The 18,763-nt window shown below is 35.1% G+C and overlaps 2 protein-coding genes across 4 annotated transcripts in view; both read right to left on the bottom strand.

Moving 5' to 3' along the window:
- Positions 1-1,076, bottom strand: part of LOC136042058 (mitochondrial carrier homolog 2-like) — a 57,117-nt gene extending 56,041 nt beyond the window's left edge. For both annotated transcript variants that reach the window (XM_065726922.1, XM_065726923.1), the window contains exon 1: positions 953-1,076. In XM_065726922.1, coding sequence (XP_065582994.1) covers positions 953-1,048 — 96 coding nt within the window. In that variant the 5' untranslated portion in view covers positions 1,049-1,076. The remainder of the gene's footprint in view (positions 1-952) is intronic.
- Positions 1,077-7,373: 6,297 nt separating this feature from the next.
- LOC136042064 (uncharacterized) overlaps positions 7,374-18,763 on the bottom strand; it is a 66,368-nt gene continuing 54,978 nt past the window's right edge. For both annotated transcript variants that reach the window (XM_065726936.1, XM_065726937.1), the window contains exons 3-5: positions 12,525-12,622; positions 10,889-10,986; positions 7,374-7,566 (exon numbers count right to left, since the gene is read on the bottom strand). In XM_065726936.1, coding sequence (XP_065583008.1) covers positions 7,539-7,566; positions 10,889-10,986; positions 12,525-12,622 — 224 coding nt within the window. In that variant the 3' untranslated portion in view covers positions 7,374-7,538. The remainder of the gene's footprint in view (positions 7,567-10,888; positions 10,987-12,524; positions 12,623-18,763) is intronic.

Genomic DNA, 18,763 nt, shown 5'->3' with positions numbered 1-18,763 from the left:
ATTTTCAGTTACTAGTTGCTTTTTCTCTGTCTTTACTTCTGAAAATGCAATTCCTGATATTTGAATGGAATTTTGAGCCACATCAATGTTTTTTTTTTTCAAAATTTAGAAAATGTATTTGCATCTCTTTAAAACCTTATAAAATGGGATTGAGCAAAGTTATGAAGCTGAAAACAATTTTGCTGAACTTTAATTAAGCAGAAAATTTATTTTGCAAGGTTTCACTTTTATAACACACATAATTTTAAAGGTCATCAAAGATCAGGGCGCTCTAGAGTGAGGAGTGGAGATAGGTAGCCTACTGCAAAATACCTTCCCAGGACATACTTCAGCCTGTAGACCCAATTTATTTTGCAAGGTTTCACTTTTATAACACACATAATTTTAAAGGTCATCAAAGATCAGGGCGCTCTAGAGTGAGAAGGAGTGGAGATAGGTAGCCTACTGCAAAACACCTTCCCAGGATATACTTCAGCCTGTAGACCCATCCCTGAAAGAATCATTTTCCTAACCCAAACCATTTCCAAGATAGCAAGAAGTCAATTAACTAGAATTTTACCTTTTTTTTCAAAATTTAGGAACTGTATTTGAATATCTTTAAAATCTTGTAAATTTAGATTGAGCAAAGTTGTGAAGCTGAAAACAATTTTGTTGTACTTCATTCAAGCAGAAGGTCTATTTTACAAGGTTTCACTTATAAACACACATATTTTTAAAGGTCATCAAAGGTTAAGACCCTCTAGAGAGGGAAGGAGTAGAGGTAGGTACTTCAAAATACCTTCCTGGGACATAATTTAGCCTATAGACCCACCCCTGAGTTTCATTTTCCTAGCCTAACCCCTTTCTGAGAGAACTTAAAGTCAATAAACCAGAATTTTACCATTTTTTCTTATACTAGCTTATTCCAGAGGAACAAACTGCAGACAAAATAGCCTGGCCTATAGGAGTCTACCTGAATTAAAATTTTGGCATATTCAAAAGGATATAGAATAGCTCTAGACAATCCTCTATCTAGGATAGTTGGCATCTGTCTATTATTATCTGTCATGTTGAAAATTTTAAACTAACTGCCCAGTGACGAAAGTAATGACATGAAAAAGAAGAAAAGATTTCTTTACGGAGTTTCTAGATAATTTGCGTGTCCGAAATCTCAAGTATGCAGAATTAATTTCGCATCCGTCTGGAATTCTTCGAAGAATTCTCAGTCCGGACTAGAATTTCATCTGTAATTATCGCAGGGTTATGACGTCAAAAACCCCACGAAAAAATTCTACGAAATTGCAGCATTTATCTGAGGTTTTTTAGAAGAAACTAAAGAAAGATAGTGGCGATCCATATCTAAAGCATAAGGAAAACCAGAGCATAAGGAAGAAAGATCTGTTTCCAGAGAGATTTCAAATTCCAAAAATGTGTGACAAAAGACTTCCAGTGTAAGTGGCTAAGAATATCTCAGTTAAAAAAAAATTATTTGTGATCAGCAGCTTTTAGATGATTATTATTAAGGATGTAGATCTTCACCTTGCTCAGTGATCATAGAGCTTTAATTGTATGATAACTGCTAAATACAATGATCATTGACTTCTTGTTCTGTTATTCTTAAGCAAAAAAATTAAGCTGTTTCAAACAAAGAGAAAATACAAAATTTCTCATGCCCTGCTAAACGATTATCTCTAAGCAGAGTAATAGCTGATCAGCAGTTTTTTGATAGTTGTTTAATAAAGTGATTGTTAATATTCTAGTTGAGTGACTTCTTGTTATCTCAGAAAGGGGTAAGGTTAGGAAAATGAAACTTTCAGGGGCGGTTCTAAAGGCTAAAGGAAGGAATTCTAGAGTACCCACCTCCACTCCTTTTCCCTCTAGAGAGCCATAAAAGTCGCCAATCTGACAGGTTTGACAAGTTTAACAGGTTTGTCAAAATTGAAATTTTGACAAAACAACATTTTATCTTATGTTTTAGTTACCAGTTGCTTTTTCTCTGCCTTTAGCTCTGAAAATCCAATTCCTGTTATGAGTAGAATTCTGAGCCATATCACTTTTTTTTCTTCAAAATTAAGGAAATGTATTGGCATATCTTTGAAACCTTATAAATTTGGATTGAGCAAAGTTTTTGACCTAGGGTCATAGTCTCAGAATCTCAATCAAACAGATTGATGGAGAAATAGAAATTGCAATGTCTGTGTTATCTATAGTTAACACGTTTGATCCCAGAAAAGATTTAACAAATTTTATCATTGTCACATCAAATTTAGCATGCTGATGAGCCTGATATTTGCCTTGTAGTGTCCTTTTTCAAATAATATTTATCAAAAATAAAAAAAAGTCTTTTATTTTTGCTGTTTAAGATGTTTATGACTTTACAGAATGTTATATTTGAGTATGGGTGTGTGCTAGTATTAACAATGCTTATGACAGCAAAGGTCCTTCCATTTGTGGCACCACAGAGTGTTGAATCCCTGATCCTAAACTCCTGAGTCAACTGTCATATTTGACATATGTGAAAAAATGTATTTAATTTTTTTTTTTTTGCTCCTAAAGGTGTAGTTGAAAGTAGTCAGAGCCTTGGGGTGTGAATCCCCTTATTTGTCCTGTTGGAAGGAGGCTAGTACTGTACTTCAATTTTCATAGTTTCTTGTTAATCTTATAATCTCAACTTTTGCAATTTTCTTGTTTCTTTACCACTTCAATGGTATACTATGAACCTGTTCTTGTTCTTTGTAATATGCATTTACTTTATTTGGGATATATGTAGGCTTCTCTTTGATAATCTACAATAGAATCCTTATTTAGATCATGTTGCATGTAGCTTTTTCTAAATGTTGTCAAGTCTCTTAAGTCCCTTATACCTGATGCTTTCCCTACTGTTTTTAGTTGGTAAAAAAAAAATCCAAAGAAAGTTCCCATTGAAAAGAGCCCAAAAGTGAGATTGAATTTATCAAAGCTTGGAGGTTTGCCCCTTCAGTCTGTTGAAAGAAAACAGATTCATAATTGAAGCTTTGTTCATTTCAATCTTAATAGTGACCTACATTTGTGACAATTCATTAAATGATTGTAAAGGGATACTTCTATTTATTTATTTGTCTTGTTTGAATTCCAAATGATTTTTTTTTAATTCTTTAACTTGATATACATTCCTTACAAATTAATTAGTTGCACCACAGTTCCATTTGCAAGTTTTGACCTACTTTGTAACCCTTGGTCTCAAAATTGCATATAAATTTATTGAAGCTAGGGAACATAGAACTCCTGTCTGTTTGAAGAAAAGGGATGTATGTAAGTTGGTTTAATTATACTAAAGTCCTAGGGCCATTGCGATTAAAATAAAACAATAAAGATTAACTATAAAATACTTGACATTACATAAGCATAACAGTCACAAAGAAAATCCATTCACAAAATTTTACTTTTGTGCTCAGTTGCCAACCTGAGCAATTGCCTAAATTCTTAAACCTTGCAAAACCTTCACCAGCCATCTCTCATGACCCACACTTTTGTCTATACATCAACAATTCATTGGAAAGGAACAACTACCCTACTGCCGTTTCTTAATTTGTATTTATGTTTAATAAGTTTAAAAGAAAGCTTATATGGCTAAGTCAGAAGCACAGTAAAGGACAAGGTGATCCTTTAGCCAGGAAGTGCAATAGGAAGCTAGGGGCCAGCCATCCTGTGCTTTTGCATGCCCTTCCTGCTTACTGTCCCCACATTTCTTTAGGTAACTTTTTAAAGTTGGGCCAATTCTAGCCGAGCTATCAGAGTCACATCACTGATCCCTGTCCCAAACCAAATAATCTAGTAATACCAGGAATTAAACCTATGCCCTTTGGACAAAGGATTCTCAAGCTAGAGAGCCAGCCACTTAGGAAGGAACACAAATGTGACCACAGAACAACAATTGTTTAAAAAAAGAAAATATTTTAAAAAACTCAAGTCATAGTTGCTGCCCATAAACAATATGCATTTTATTTAGACAAATTAAATTTAAGACAGGTATCAACAAAACTCCATCAGGAATTGTATTTACTTAAGATACAATAAGCAATATGAAAGCTTAGTTTTGTGATATTCTGGTCTTGAAATAATACAAATTAGAACAATTATATGTTCTATTTGTTTTCCACAAGCTCATTTGAGACTGCAATGCGCCCATGGTGCACTTTATAATCTCTCTAAAATACTTTAAACAGAAGGATTTGTAGACAATTGTTCTGATCAGCAAGAAAAGTACTAACATAATTCTCTAAACTTGGAACTTTTTAAGACAACTTTTTAGCAAAGCAAATGCAAAACAAAAGAATTCAGCTAAAAGTGGTAAAATATAGGACAAATCTATTTGGTCTAAATAATCAAGGCCTATAAACACAACTGCCTTCTAATCTCAATTCTTTGTGTTTCTGATTCTTAGCAGCAGCTTTGTAATGGAAAATCTCAGTTCTATTAGCCTACTAGATATGGTCTAGATGGTTCTGGAGACATTGACATTTTATTTTCTCTAGAGATATATTTAGTGCAGCAGTGCATATACACTATGTTACAAATCTAATGATCACCCAATTTGCATGACCACTAGATTTCAAAGGCCAGAGAAAATTCGATCCTTGAATCTAGTGATGACCTTTGATCTTGATCGCCATCATAAGAAAGTCATGGGCCTTACTTATTGTTAGACATAGGCCTACCAAAGACTATAGTAAATGCTAGATATACCCAGTGTCTGACCTGAGCTATCCAAAATCAAAGTCTTGACAATTATGCATGCATTATCTGCAAGAAAAAAAATTGCTCCTCCATCAGACAGAGCAAAAGAATGTCCAGTACTTTAATTTTTAGTAGTAGCAAAGTGATTAGGAGCTACATGGAAGCTATTTTCAATCTGATAGTTGATTTCTGTTTCTTCCCCTACTACTGAGTTGCTGTTGAGTAGGGATTTGAGCTTCAAAGAACAAATGACGAAAACAGTTTTCGGACTGAGTATTCAGAATTAACCCTGCATCCAGATGCAGCATTCTTTGTGAAATAAGATTTCGGACACGGTCTTGGTCTGAAGGGACAATAATTTGGTCTGAAAGCTTAGCTACGTAACATTGTAAAGGTAAACCGTTAGCGTAATTCTTACGTTTTTGTCGTTCATCTAGGTAGTTTCACCCCTTGTTTCATAAAAATGGCGTCAGAAAATATTTACCCGGTGGATGTATTTTTCCAGATATGTGTACGCACTGTTTCGACTATGCTAAATTTACGACTAACCACCGCTGAAGAATTTTGACCTTAAGTGGAATCATTTTAGTCGTACCTCACGATTCCTATGCACTTTATTGCTGAGAAGATTTCGTGAGTCGTTCCATCAATGCAGCTAAACTGAGTAATACCCATTATGGACACACTGAACATTTTACTGGATAGCGTAATTTTGAAAGCATTTGAATTGCTGTGTATTTACTTGTTTGTATGATTATATAATAACGAAAATTATATTTTGTCCCTTGGAGTATTGCCATATGTTCTTATTTCTAGGATTTAGTTTCCAGGATCACATACCCCTTCCAGGTTTTGTCAACAACGATGGCTATTAACAACTCAAGGTAACATTTGGCTGTACTCTATAGGAGTTTGAACATTGCAATGAATTATTTATTTCTCTTCTCAGTTTTCTGGATTTTTTTTATTATTCAGGATTTATTTCTATTGCTCGGCGTCAAGGATTTTACAAGCAGTATTTATTAGGGGTGAAATGTTATTTAGCTGTTCTGATTTAAGGAATTGTTATTGACAATTTCTGTTGTTTTTAAAATAAAGTTATGGTTTGATAAAATCATAGGAATAATATAAAAGGATGAGATCCTTTGGTACAATGTCTTCAACAGTCTGAGCTCAACTCGAAAACTTTTAAGGCTTAACTTTCAATGAAGGTAAACTAACTGTTTTGGTCTACTGTAATATTTTGTCATTGGCTTAGACGTATCTTAGATCTTATATAATTTCATATCAGTACTTCAAAAAAATTGGTTTGCTGGAATATAGTAGCAGTAATTTTCATCATTGGTCCTAATAATGTATATTAAATGTTTTCCATCTTCCAACATGTTGGGGTGACATTTTTCAAATTTTCTAGTTTATAATAATTCTATAAGAATGTATTTAGCCTGTACATTTCTTTTAATTTTTGTTGCCACATTGTCATATTTTGTGGGACGTGGCTGGTGTGTGTGTGTCAAATTTATTTTGCATATTGTTTGGCCAATCTTTTGAGGATTTTCAGAGTAATTACATAACAAAAAATCGCCTAAAAGTAAAGAGCGAAAACAGACAGATATTACCCTAAATGTGATAGGGGTTGACAACTCTCCCCCTTCTTCCTTACTTTTTTCGAATATTTAACGTATGCTTTACTAAAGTATATATCTGTCCTGTGGTGGCGGAGTTGATTTGACCTTAGCTTTATAGTACGGAACCCAGAGATCGAATCACGCTGCAGGAATTCACTGCAGGGCTGATGCAGGGACCTTAGTAGTCAAGAAGCGTCGTTAATTCTTAAATAATAATAATAATGAAGTATATATCTACCCGTTAGAAAATGTGAATTAGAACAAAAAGATAGCATGATATTTATGCTATTAAGTAATTTCAATAATAATTTTAGGAATTACAATGGAATAAGACACGTATTATTTTAGAATCTGTGAAGAATAAATAGGAAGGAGGTATCTAATTAGCATCGTAATTTCTTAGTTTCTTAGCCAGTCAATTTCAGTCCAATTATTGGTGCTGAAACTATAGGTAATTACCTTTGTTTTAAGTGATTAGTGATTGAGGAGAAATTCCATTGAGAAGATGAATGTTTGTAATGCCGTAAATCTTTAATATATCTGATGACGATTGCTGCATATATAGTCGAAATAACCAGACTTTTGTATATGTTTTCACTGTCTTATAAATATACTTATCCTCGTTTGAACGTTTATTTGTTAGTCATAGAAAGGCAGTGTCGTCTTGAAAAAAAAAAACAACCTAATTTAAGGTATTACGTCGGAAACAAAACCAAAATTACTCCCAAAACACTTTTCTGAATGAAATCAAACAAAGGTTGCTGCAACACTACACGTTTCCCAGGCAGCGCATTTATAGTTCATGTTAGGTTAGGATTTCACTGCATTGTTCAAAATAAAGCGTAAATCTTACACGGAGCAAGATAGATTAGTACAGCTAAGACGAAGCAGCATTAAAATTCCCATATTTTCGCTACTGTGTTGACTCTGATGGTCAAAAATGAATTATATTGCGTTAACCATTGTGTGCAGTGACTATAAGATATGCTACTTGAGATATTATAACCCTTTTTTCACTTCATAATTTTAACGTAGCCATGAAAATTCTATATTAATGACATATTATTTCGAAATTCTTATAAAAATTAAAATTCCACAAAGTGTAGACTTCCCAAGGCATGTTTCTGTTAAATAATCTTCTTAAAGCATCTTATGATCTGGTAGCTCTATTACTGTCGGTCCCATAGGATAAGCAACATCGTTAATGATAATCTGTTATTGACTGTGGAGAAAGATTGAGAACCTAAAAAGAAAGAAGTTTTTTTTAGTTGTGCTTTCTTTTCTTTTTCTTTTTTTTGAATGGTCCCGAAAAAACAAATCCTTCTAGGATGGCATTAAATCAAAAAAAAAACAAGTTTTTTTTAACTGCAGGTAAGGAGCTACATTATAACTTAAAACGAACCGAAATTATTCTGTATATAAAAAGGGTTGACCCTCCTCAGCGCCTGGCTCTTTACGCTAAACTTTGACTCTTTCTCACAACTCCAGTTTTTAAAACAATTAAAAAACTTTAGCGTAAAGAGCAAGGCGTTGAGGAGGAATCTACTTCTTTTATATACAGAATAATATATGTTCGTTTTAAGTTTTAATGTAGCTCTTTACTTGCAGTTAAAAAACTTGTTTTTTTTATTTAATTTCTGAACGTTTTTTAATTAATGCACGTTTTGATTTTGGCTCTCCGAACATAAATAATTGCAACGAAACTTGCATATTAATTCTTTTTGGCTAAATGGCTTTCTCATAGTTTTAATCGGAAAATTTCGAGACAAAAAGGAGCGAGGGAGGAGGTCTAGCTGCCCTCCAATTTTTTGATTACTTAAAAAGGCAACTAGAACTTTTAATTTTTTACGAACGTTTTCATTAGTAAAAAATATACGTAACTTACGAATTAACTTACGTAACAGACTTCTATATTCGTATTTTTTTATTACGTATGTGAGGGGGTTCACTCCATGGAAAGATCCTCCCACGTAGCCCCCCCCCCCCAACCAAAAAAGTCCCCCTGAAAATGTCTGTACACTTCCCAGTAATCATTGCTATATGTAAACACAGGTCAAAGTTTGTACAGTCCCTCCCACGGGGACTGTGGGGGAGGAAGTTGCCCCCAAAGACATTAGTTATTAGACATATAGTTATTAGGTTTTTCGACTACGGTGAACAAAATGGCTATGTCAGAATTGCCCTCCAATTTTTTTGGTCCAAGTCTTCAGACTATCAGCCCGCGAAAAAATTCTAATCTATTTGTAGATTACACTGTGTATATACAGTGTAAAAGAAAAGCAATTATACACAGAAGAAAGTATAGGTTTAAATATTCATAGACAAAGATTTAGGGGATAAAAATTAGAAGGATTCTCCCAAATACGGAAAAGGTTCTGATATTGCAAAGCGCATTTTATTTTTGGCCCTGGCCGAAGATCTATACTGTTTAGTTGTCAAATTCACAGCGCACTCCAAAAAGAAGTCTAGGCAAATCACTATTTTAAGTGATGGGGTCACGTAGGAAATAACAGCAAATATCGTGTTTCGAAAAAGAGAAATGAAAAAGACGTGCCGTAAATTCGTTGAAGTCGCGGATTATGCAATACCCAAAATACCCTAAAAAATCATGGGAAAAAATGAGAACAAGAATTCGGTTTGAAGGATTTGACCCCCCCCCCCTTTATAAGAATCTTTTTAGTTCCATCTACTGTTGATTTTTATAGATGCAATTATACACAGAAGAAAATATACTTCACAATCGAAAATAATCGTCCTAGTCACTAAAATTCTTATTGCAACATGATATAAATCTTAAGATAAAAAACCTACCGAATTAATAATTGACAGTGCAATATCTTTAATAGGTAGGTCAGTAGGTATAAGTCAAATTGCTGCAAAACATTTTGCACCAATTTGAAAGATTGAGTCCTTATCTTTCGCCACATCCCGCTGCAAAGAGTTCAACACCAGACAAACAAAGATAGGGTCTGTCATTGCTTAATTACCATGCTACCGGCTCTCACTTCACAATTGAAAATAATCATCCTAGTCACTATAATTCTTATAGTGACTATATCTTTAATATGCAGTGCAATATCTTTAATATGTAGGTCAGTAAGTATAAGTAGGGATTATACGTTACTATAATCTCTATTGCGAAATTTTGTTGTTTCTTCACATAAAACTTAATGGATTAATAATGTCCAAGCAGTATCCGATATAGATGTTGACACTTTGAACTCTGAATCAATACTGTTAATATTGTTTGATAACATAATATTGGGGGTCTATTAACAGCTCAGGTATTGTGCATAAGAAACCCACAATCCTTTGCCTTATAATTTGGAGTTAGTAACCGGTTGGTTTTAATGAATAACCGACTGAAGAATTTTTTTTGACAGAGTTTTTTCAACTGAAAGCAAAGAGCAAGCGAAAATTTCAGATGACCCGAAGTTATTTCGAAATTTAGCAGGGTGACCCAATCCTCAATCTTCACTCTGAAGTCTAAAAATTCGTTAAGAAAATACTTCAAACTCTGCGCCACATGTTTTCCAGAGATCATTCTTAAAGGACTGAGACAGGAAAAAAGAAAACTTTAGCTTAAAAAGCAAGGGTTGAGGAAGGGACAGCCCTATTCAGATTTAAATGGCTTCGGTTTGTCTTAAGTTTGAAACTTTGTTTTATATATTCAATATTTGCTTATTTTTCAAATCTTGACAGAAAATCCCTCCCCAATTTTTGCGTAAAATTTGCCACAGAAAATTCTACTAGAAAATCCTTCTGTCGAGGAGTTACAAAAACTTTTCAAAAGAATCAAAACTTGTTTTTTGTTCATTTTTCTTCCATTTTTATAAGTCAGACAAACGATTCGGTAGGGGTTCAAATCCCTTAACCCCCATCAGGGTGCGAGCTTGTCAATAAGTGCCGATTTTCTTTCTTTGTAGACACCCAATTAAAGGGTCTCTACTGTCCACAACCAGGTGTGCATCTTCGAGCACTTCTTAGGCCACTAAACCTAGCACAAGTCATCAGATGGTATGCATGATTTTTTTAATTGGCAATCATTACACTCACTGAATTGATAAGAATTGATAAGAACATTTCAGGCAGTAAATTTTAATTGAAAAATTATTCGAAACGACAAGAAGAGCCTTTGCAAAATTAAAAACTCATATTTAGATATATTGTAACTAAAGTACATCACTTTAGGGGTACAGAACCACAAACACTTGCCCCTGAGACAAACACACTCCTGGGAAACTCACGTTAATAAAAAAAAAACTGTTTCCAGAAGAGACATTTATCGCTTTACTTGGCTATTTAAGTAGTGTGAAAACGCTCTTAGTCTTAGCAGCAAACACAAAGTATTAAATAACAATGTTCATTTGCCTTCTTTTTGGGTTTTTGCATAAGCGGATAATACAAAAAAGGAAATACACCTGCTTCAATTAAACGATAAAATAGAAATTAAACTAGTAGTAGCGGTAAAGGGATGATCGTTAATAAGCATTAGCAGTATAATGGATACTCAGAAACTGGTATAAGTAGTAAGAAGATAATAAGAATAGTTATAAAAAAAATACCTGGGGATTGGCACCAACTGGGCCAATAAATCGTTGCCTGTGCCAATTATCACCTCCTCCCAAATCTGTCTTGCCACGTTCAATATTACTTGATCATACTGTAAATTTTGATTATAATTAGAATGCAGTAGAAAACGTATCTACAGAATATTAAGCGTTATTCAAACAGTTAATAATCATTTCATTAGCTAAGTAAACTGAATGCACAATCAAATCTTTTGATTTGATTCAACACATCTCTCGATATTTCCTGAAATTCCACCCTAATAAAGGTAATAAAGATATGTTATTTCGATAAAAAAAAAATCTCAGCAATTAGAATCTGGTATTTTGTCGTCGTTCCCTAAAAACTAGAAGTATCTCATCTTTGGGTATTCCCAGCTGAAGTTGTATTTTCACACCTGACATTTTCAGAACTAGCATTAGACTAACTTCAACTGATATAATTCCTACAGTACATTTTATCACACAGTTTTTGTTCATCATAGCATTTGCATTTGCAGATGACATACATCATTTGCAGATGACAATCTTGCGTCACGACGGCTTTCGGCCTCAATGGTTTCTTTTTCCGCAGAGAAAATATTTTCATAGCTCTTTCTACTTGCGTCATTATCTTTATTTTTTGTCAGTCAGAGTACCAATGTCAACTTCCATCTTTTTTTAATTTCAATAGATCTGGTCGGGATTTAAGTAAAGCTCTAAAGCACAAGATCCTTCTGAATACCAAATTTCATTAAGATCTGATTAATGTTCGTAGGTTACAAATCCCTCATTTTTTTCTAATTTTTTCGAATTAATTTTAAGCTTCCTTCAGGTGAATACTAGTACAATTTTGAATATAAAAATTTCAAACAATTCGTAGTAACGAACTGTAGTAAGGAGCGAACCGACTCATTAGTAATCGAAACTCTAAAAAACAGAATTTTGATACCAATTCATACGTCACAAAGGTTGTATTTTTATGTTGATTTTGAATATATAGGTTTCATGAAGTTTAGTCTTACCCATCAAAAGTTCAGAGCCTGGGACAATTTGCCTTATTCTCAAAAAGAAGCGGAAACATATTCTAAAATTTCTGCTCTTTACACAAAAGTTTTGACTCTTCCTCAGAACTCTACTTTTTTAAAACAATAGCAAGTTTTAGCATAAAGAGTGGGCTGAGGGGATACTGCCTTTCATATACACAATAATTTATTTTTGATTTAAGATATAATGTCGCTCCTTACTGTCACCTAACAAAACTTGTTGTTGTTTTTTAGTAACTATCACAAGGACATAATAAATGCAGATTAGAACCTCCTTGGCCCAAAATCGATTCGGAACCAATGAACCACTACAGCTTACGGAAAGATTTCGGAAAGACTCGAATGAACACTTATTTTAATCTCGCAGTTTGAACTACAATCTTCTCTTAAACAAAAACCACAGTAGATTTTTCTGAGAACAGAAATAGAGAAGTACAGTAGATTAACAGAGGTACAAACAGTATATTCTTACACTAGCTTACCCCTGCCACACGTTGCTGTGGCACTGCGCACCGCAGCAACACGTGGAATGTCAGCTAGTCTCACCCTAAATATAAAAAATGTAAAAAATAAACAAAAGAAAACATTTGTAGTATAATAAATATTACCCCTAATCTGTTCAGCCGCTCAACTATCCGTCTTATAAGGGGAATACGTTGATGGTGGTAGACGACAATTGAAGCTCCTCCACTTAACATTGCTAAACCTAAAAGAAAAAGAAAACAAACTATTATCAAGAAAACTCAGGTCAGTAGAACATAATGCCGTAAACTAAGGCCATAAATGGCCACCCAGCATATACGATGCTGGCCAGCACTTCTGAGGATAACGCAATGAAAAATAAATGTATGCTCCCTCTCTCTTTCTTTCTTTCTCTCTTGTACATGTTCTAACAAAAACCTCAAATTTAAATAAATATTAAACTTGTTTTGAAATGATATGAATACAAATACTCTGTATTGATATCAACATCTGATAATACATTTTTTACATTTTAATTTATTTTAGTTCGGTTTTCCTCTTTTGGAGTTATGATTGCAGAGTACGATTTCATATTTGAATATATGAAATCAGTGGCAACTGTACATGAGTTGTACTATGATGAAAGTGCACAGAGATAACATGCCGGGACTAACAAATCAGAGCAATTACTCCCCAAGAGCTTGCAGTGTTGCCAGATGGTAGCTATAGAAAAAGGCCCCGAAGTTTACAAAACAAGCCCCGCCCACTCAGGATAGAAAAATATAATAAGGAGAAGGAAGACTGGCAACGAATTCCCATAAGGCCCAAGTTAGACGGTAAATATGCGCCATTTGCATCATAGCAAGTGTTGCAGGCCTAATGCTTAACATAAAGCTCAACATAAAGAGCAAAAGTACTATAAGATTGGTACCTTTGCAAAGCAGACCATTGGTTAGCATTCGGAAAAGCTTTTCGTGTAAAAGAAAAGATCTGAATCAAAGTCTTCAGACTATCAGCCCGCGAAAAAATGCTTATCTATTTGTAGTAAAGTTATGAAGCTTATAAAAAGACAATATATTCATCCATGTTGTTAAAATACTGCATATTTATTATCTTGCGAATGACTATAGGGACCAAATTGAAAAATTTTTATGAAGTAATTTGAAAGGGCAAAAGAACTCCAAATATTATGTTTGGCGAAAGGGATAAGAGGGCAAATACATTTCCGTCTCCAACAGGTTTGGTCGAAAAATGTCAATACATTTAGGCGGTTACAGAGCTTGCTCTTAACAATAATCATCATAGAAAATGATTATTGCACTATCGCATTGCTAATTGGTAAAATCAACAGAATCAATGCCCACCCGACTAATTAACGAAAAGGAGATGTCCCCACAGAAATCAAGATAACGTAGGATAATTATCCATAACTGAGAGGAGTCTTTGAGGATTGTTCCTAAACAAGCTAATGACCAATAGGCGTAGCAACAATTCTCAATGGGAAATATTTTGAATTACCTACCTCTATCTCTTATTTTTTTGAATTTTTTTTTACCTATATTAATTTAAATTTTTTTTTTTAGTTAACACTTCATTTTTGAATTACAATCAAGCTGCCATGAAGCCACGGCTAATTTGAGATAAAGCCATGACAGATTGTCTGAGTGACTCTTGCCTTAATACGAGCAGCAATAAAATTCTTTGCAAAAATTGAAATAAGAAACTTGACAATTATATTCCCTTAAATTAGCACTTATCAGCTTGCATTCTAAGCGCAGAGCCATGCAGAAATAAATACCCTAAACAGAAAGCAATGCAGAATAGAGTTCCATGCATTAAAGCCACGGTTATTTAGAATTCTCATATGGCTCCTAACTTTAAGTCAAAATAAGCCCGTTTAAAAAAGCTCTCTTTCCAATCACAAGCCCACTCCAAAATTCAACCCGACCCTGATGGCTAAAACAAACCCACATGATAGGAAACAAGCCCATCTGGCAATAGTAGCTGGTCTGGTACTAAGCATAGTCATTATTAGCCAAGATGTTTAAACATGGGGTGATGGATATTACCGAGTGGCTCACCATATTTGCTGACTGATTTAGGAAATATTATTTTTAAAATTATTTCGTAAAGAAAACAAGCAAACACACACGCATTTGTGATATACGAAAAATCATTTTCCTTGGACAATAGTGCTATCATTACTACCTTATTAAAAAGCAAAGTCAAGACACATCTAATATCTTTCTTCCTGGAAGAAATGTAAAATTCCACATTTTTGTTACTTAGTTCAACATACAGAGCCAAATTCTGATTTTTAAAGCATTAAATATATAACAATTTTTGGTATCAAATGTGGTTCTAGGTATTTAACCCCACTGAAAAATACCAAATTCAACCCCCCCCCAGCACACAAAAATTCCCATTTTCTCTGCATGAAATCCCCCTCAGAAAACACCACCCCATGTGGCTGGCTGGGCTAAAATACCTTTAAAAAGAGGACTTAAACTCTCAAGTTCTGATCTAATGAGCACACTCCAAAGTTTTAGCGAGCATGAGGTTGAGGTGTATATGAGGTAGGGAAAATCCCCCTCTTACACGGAATAAATTTGCCCATTTTGCGATTTCATGTCGCTCTTTACTTTCATAATAACAGCGTAGACCAGAAATACAATAGACCAGATAACAATTTCACATTTTTAACACATATTTAAAAATTCCTTTACCCAACCCCCCCCCCCCCCCACACCAAAGAAAATGAATACCCAACAAAACAAAAATAGTGGTTACGGGGCTAGGGATTATACATAAATTTCTACCCCTTCCCTTCCTTCACATCTCCATTAGAACTAATTCTTTGTTTATGTGATGGCAGTTTGTTGTAAAGAGGTGTAAGTATGGAGCGGCATGGCTCAATAGTAACAGAAACTAAAAAAAAATCGATTTTCGATATTAATAGACATACGAAAAGATTTGGTTTATTATGCTGATTTCAAAAATATAAGATTCATTAACTTTGATGTTACCCATCAAAAGCGACGAACGTGAGGAAACTTGCCCGATTTTCCAAAAAAGGAGAAAACACCCCTTAAAAGTAAGGAAATCTTGATTCCAAATTAACACCATCAAATTCACCATATCTGAGAAGTCTTTTATAAGTTCCTAACTCAAATTTGAAAAAATGTGAAATTTTGTAGTTTTGGCCAGAAGTTTTCAAAGAAAAGCAAAGAACTTTATAAAGCCAAAAATGAGTAGAAATAAAACCAAACAGTACTCCAATCGTAAAATTATCACAAACTACCATATAAAAACAAGAGCTAAGAGCTCATATGGCTCTTGTGACACGGCGAGAAGAACTAAGAGCCAAGAGATCATATGGTATGAGCTCTAACAAAATTCCATGAATCAATAGATTGATTTAAAAAGGAAAATAAGTGGCTTAATGCCGGTCAAGATTTAAAATAAGAGCTCTGAGTCACAAAGTCCTTCTAAATATCAAAATTCATTAAGATCCGATCACCGACTCGTAAGTTATAAATACCTAATTTTTTCTAATTTTTCCTCTCCCTTTTGCCCCGCAGATGGTCGAATCTGGGAAAACGACTTTATCAAGTCAAATTGTGCAGCTCCCTGACACGCCTACCAATTTTCATCGCCCTAGCACGTCCAGAAGCACTGAACTCACCAAATCACTGAACCCCTCCCCCCAACTCCCCTAAAGAGAGCAAATCCAGTACGATTCTGTCAATCACGTATCAAGGACATTTGTTTATTCTATCCACCAAGCTTCATCCCGATTCCTCCACTCCAAGTGTTTTTCCAAGATTTCCCCCTCCAACTCCCCCCAATGCCAAAAGATCTTGTCGGGATTTGAAATAAGAGCTCTGAGACATGAATTCCTTCTAAAAATCAAATTTCATTACGATCCGAGCATCTATTCGTAAGATAAAAATACCCCAATTTTCATGTTTTCCAAGAATTCCGGTTTCCCCCTCCAACTCCCCCGAACGTCACAGGTTCTGGTCGGAATTTGAAATTAGAACTTAAAAGCACAAGATCTTTCTAAATATCAAATTTCAATAAGATCTGGTCACCCTTTCGTAAATTACAAATACCTCAATTTTCAAAATTACCCCCCCCCCCCCCAATTCCACCAAAGAGAGCAGATCCGGTCCAGTTATGTCAGTCACGTATCTTAGACAGGTTTCTATTCTTCCCATCCAGTTTCATCCTGATCTCACCGCTTTAAGTATTTTCTAAGATTTCCGGTCCCCCCAACTGCCCCCCCAGTTACGCTTGATCCGGTTGAGATTTAAAATAAGATATCTGAGTTACGAGGTCCTTCTAAATATGAAGTTTCATGAAGATCCGATCACTCTTTCGTAAGTTAAAATGCGTCATTTTTTCTTATTTTTCAGAATTACCCCCTCCCCCCAATAGAGCGGATCCTTTCCAATTATGTATATCACGTATGCAAGACTTCTGCTTATTTTTCCAACCAAGTTTCAACCCAATCCCTCCAATCTAAGCGTTTTCCATCATTTTAGGTTTCCCCACCCCAAACTTCCCCCAAAGTCACCAGATCCGGTCAGGATTTAAAATAAGAGGTTTGAGACACGATATCCTTCTAAATATCAAATTTCATGGAGATCCAATCACCCGTTCGTAAGTTAAAAATACCTCATTTTTTCTAATTTTTCAGAATTAACCCCCCCTCCCAACTACCCCAAAGAGAGCGGATCTGTTCTGGTTATGTCAATCATGTATCTGGGACTCGTGTTTTTTCCCCACCAAGTTTCATCCCGATCCCTCCACTCTGTGTTCCAAGTTTTAGGTTTCCCCCTCCCAACTCCCCCCCAATGTCATCAGATCCGGTTAAATAAGAGCTCTGAACTACGATATCCTTCTAAATATCAAATTTCATTGAGATCCGATCACACGTTCGTAAGTTAAAAATATCTATTTTTTTAATTTTTCAGAAATACCCCCCCCCCCCAATTATCCCAAAGAGAGCGGATCCGTTCCGTTTATGTCAATTATCTATCTAGGACTTGTGTTTATTTTTCCCACCATGTTTCATCCCGATCCCTCCACTCTAAGTGTTTTCCAAGTTTTAGGTTTCCCCCTCCCAACTCCCCGCCCCCGCCACCAGATCCGGTCGGGATTTAAAATAAGAGCTCTAAGACACGATATCCTTTTAAACATCAAATTTCATTGAGATCCGATCACCCGTTCGTAAGTTGAAAATACCACATTTTTTCTAATTTTTAAGAATTACTCCCCCCCAACTACCCCAAAGAGAGCGAATCATCTCCGATTATGTCAATCATGTATCTGGGACTTTCGCTTATTTTTCCCATCAAGTTTCATCCCGATCCCTCAACTTTAAGTGTTTTCCAAGATTTTAGGTTTCCCTCCTCCAACTCCCCGCAATGTCATCAGATCCAGTCGGGATTTAAAATAAGAGCTCTGAGACACAATATCATTCCAAAAGACACATAATTTGAGACACAAAATCCAATCACCCGCTCATAAGTTAAAAATACTTCATTTTTTCTGTTTTTTTCCGAATTGACCGGCCCACCACTCCTCCCCCCAAGATGGTCAAATGGGGAAAACGACTATTTCTAATTTAATCTGGTCCAGTCCCTGATACGCTTGCCAAATTTCATCGTCCTAGCTTACCTGGAAGTACCTAAAGTAGCAAAACCGGGACTTAAGGTTTCCCCCTCCAACTCCCCCCAATGTCATCAGATCCAGTCGGGATTTAAAATAAGAGCTCTGAGAGACAATATCATTCAAAACATCAAATTTCATTAAGATCCAATCACCCGCTCATAAGTTAAAAATACTTCATTGTTTCTACTTTTTGCGAATTAACCAGCCCCTCACTCCTCCCAGAAGGTCAAATCGGGAAAACGACTATTTCTAATTTAATTTGATTCGGTCCCTGATACACTTGCCAAATTTCATCGTCCCAGCTTACCTAGAAGTGCCTAAAGTAGCAAAACCGGGACCGACAGACAGAGCGACAGAATTGGCGATTGCTATATGTCACTTGGTTAATACCAAGTGCCATAACAAGTAAATTCCATAAGGACTATTGACAATGCCCTAATGCCAATTTCCATCAAAACGAACCTGAGCTGAATTGGAGTTTAGCAACAAAATATTTTGTATACAAGCATGAGCTATATTTTGATTAATCCTATATAGTTTCTAACAAGGTTCGAGTAGTATTTTGGGTTAGATTTTTAAAGTAACATACTAGAGCGTTTTCTTAAATAAGTTCGGAGACCAAGCAGGCAAAGCAAGACAATGCAAGGCAACAGGACAACAAAAGAAAAGAAAAAAAAATCAGAATTCCAAGTACTGACCTTTCTTT

The sequence above is a fragment of the Artemia franciscana genome, unplaced genomic scaffold (assembly GCF_032884065.1).
Source record: "Artemia franciscana unplaced genomic scaffold, ASM3288406v1 PGA_scaffold_58, whole genome shotgun sequence".
Lineage (NCBI taxonomy): Eukaryota > Metazoa > Arthropoda > Branchiopoda > Anostraca > Artemiidae > Artemia > Artemia franciscana.
Note: the sequence above shows the minus strand (reverse complement) of the source record. Positions and strands in the feature narration are given on the sequence as shown.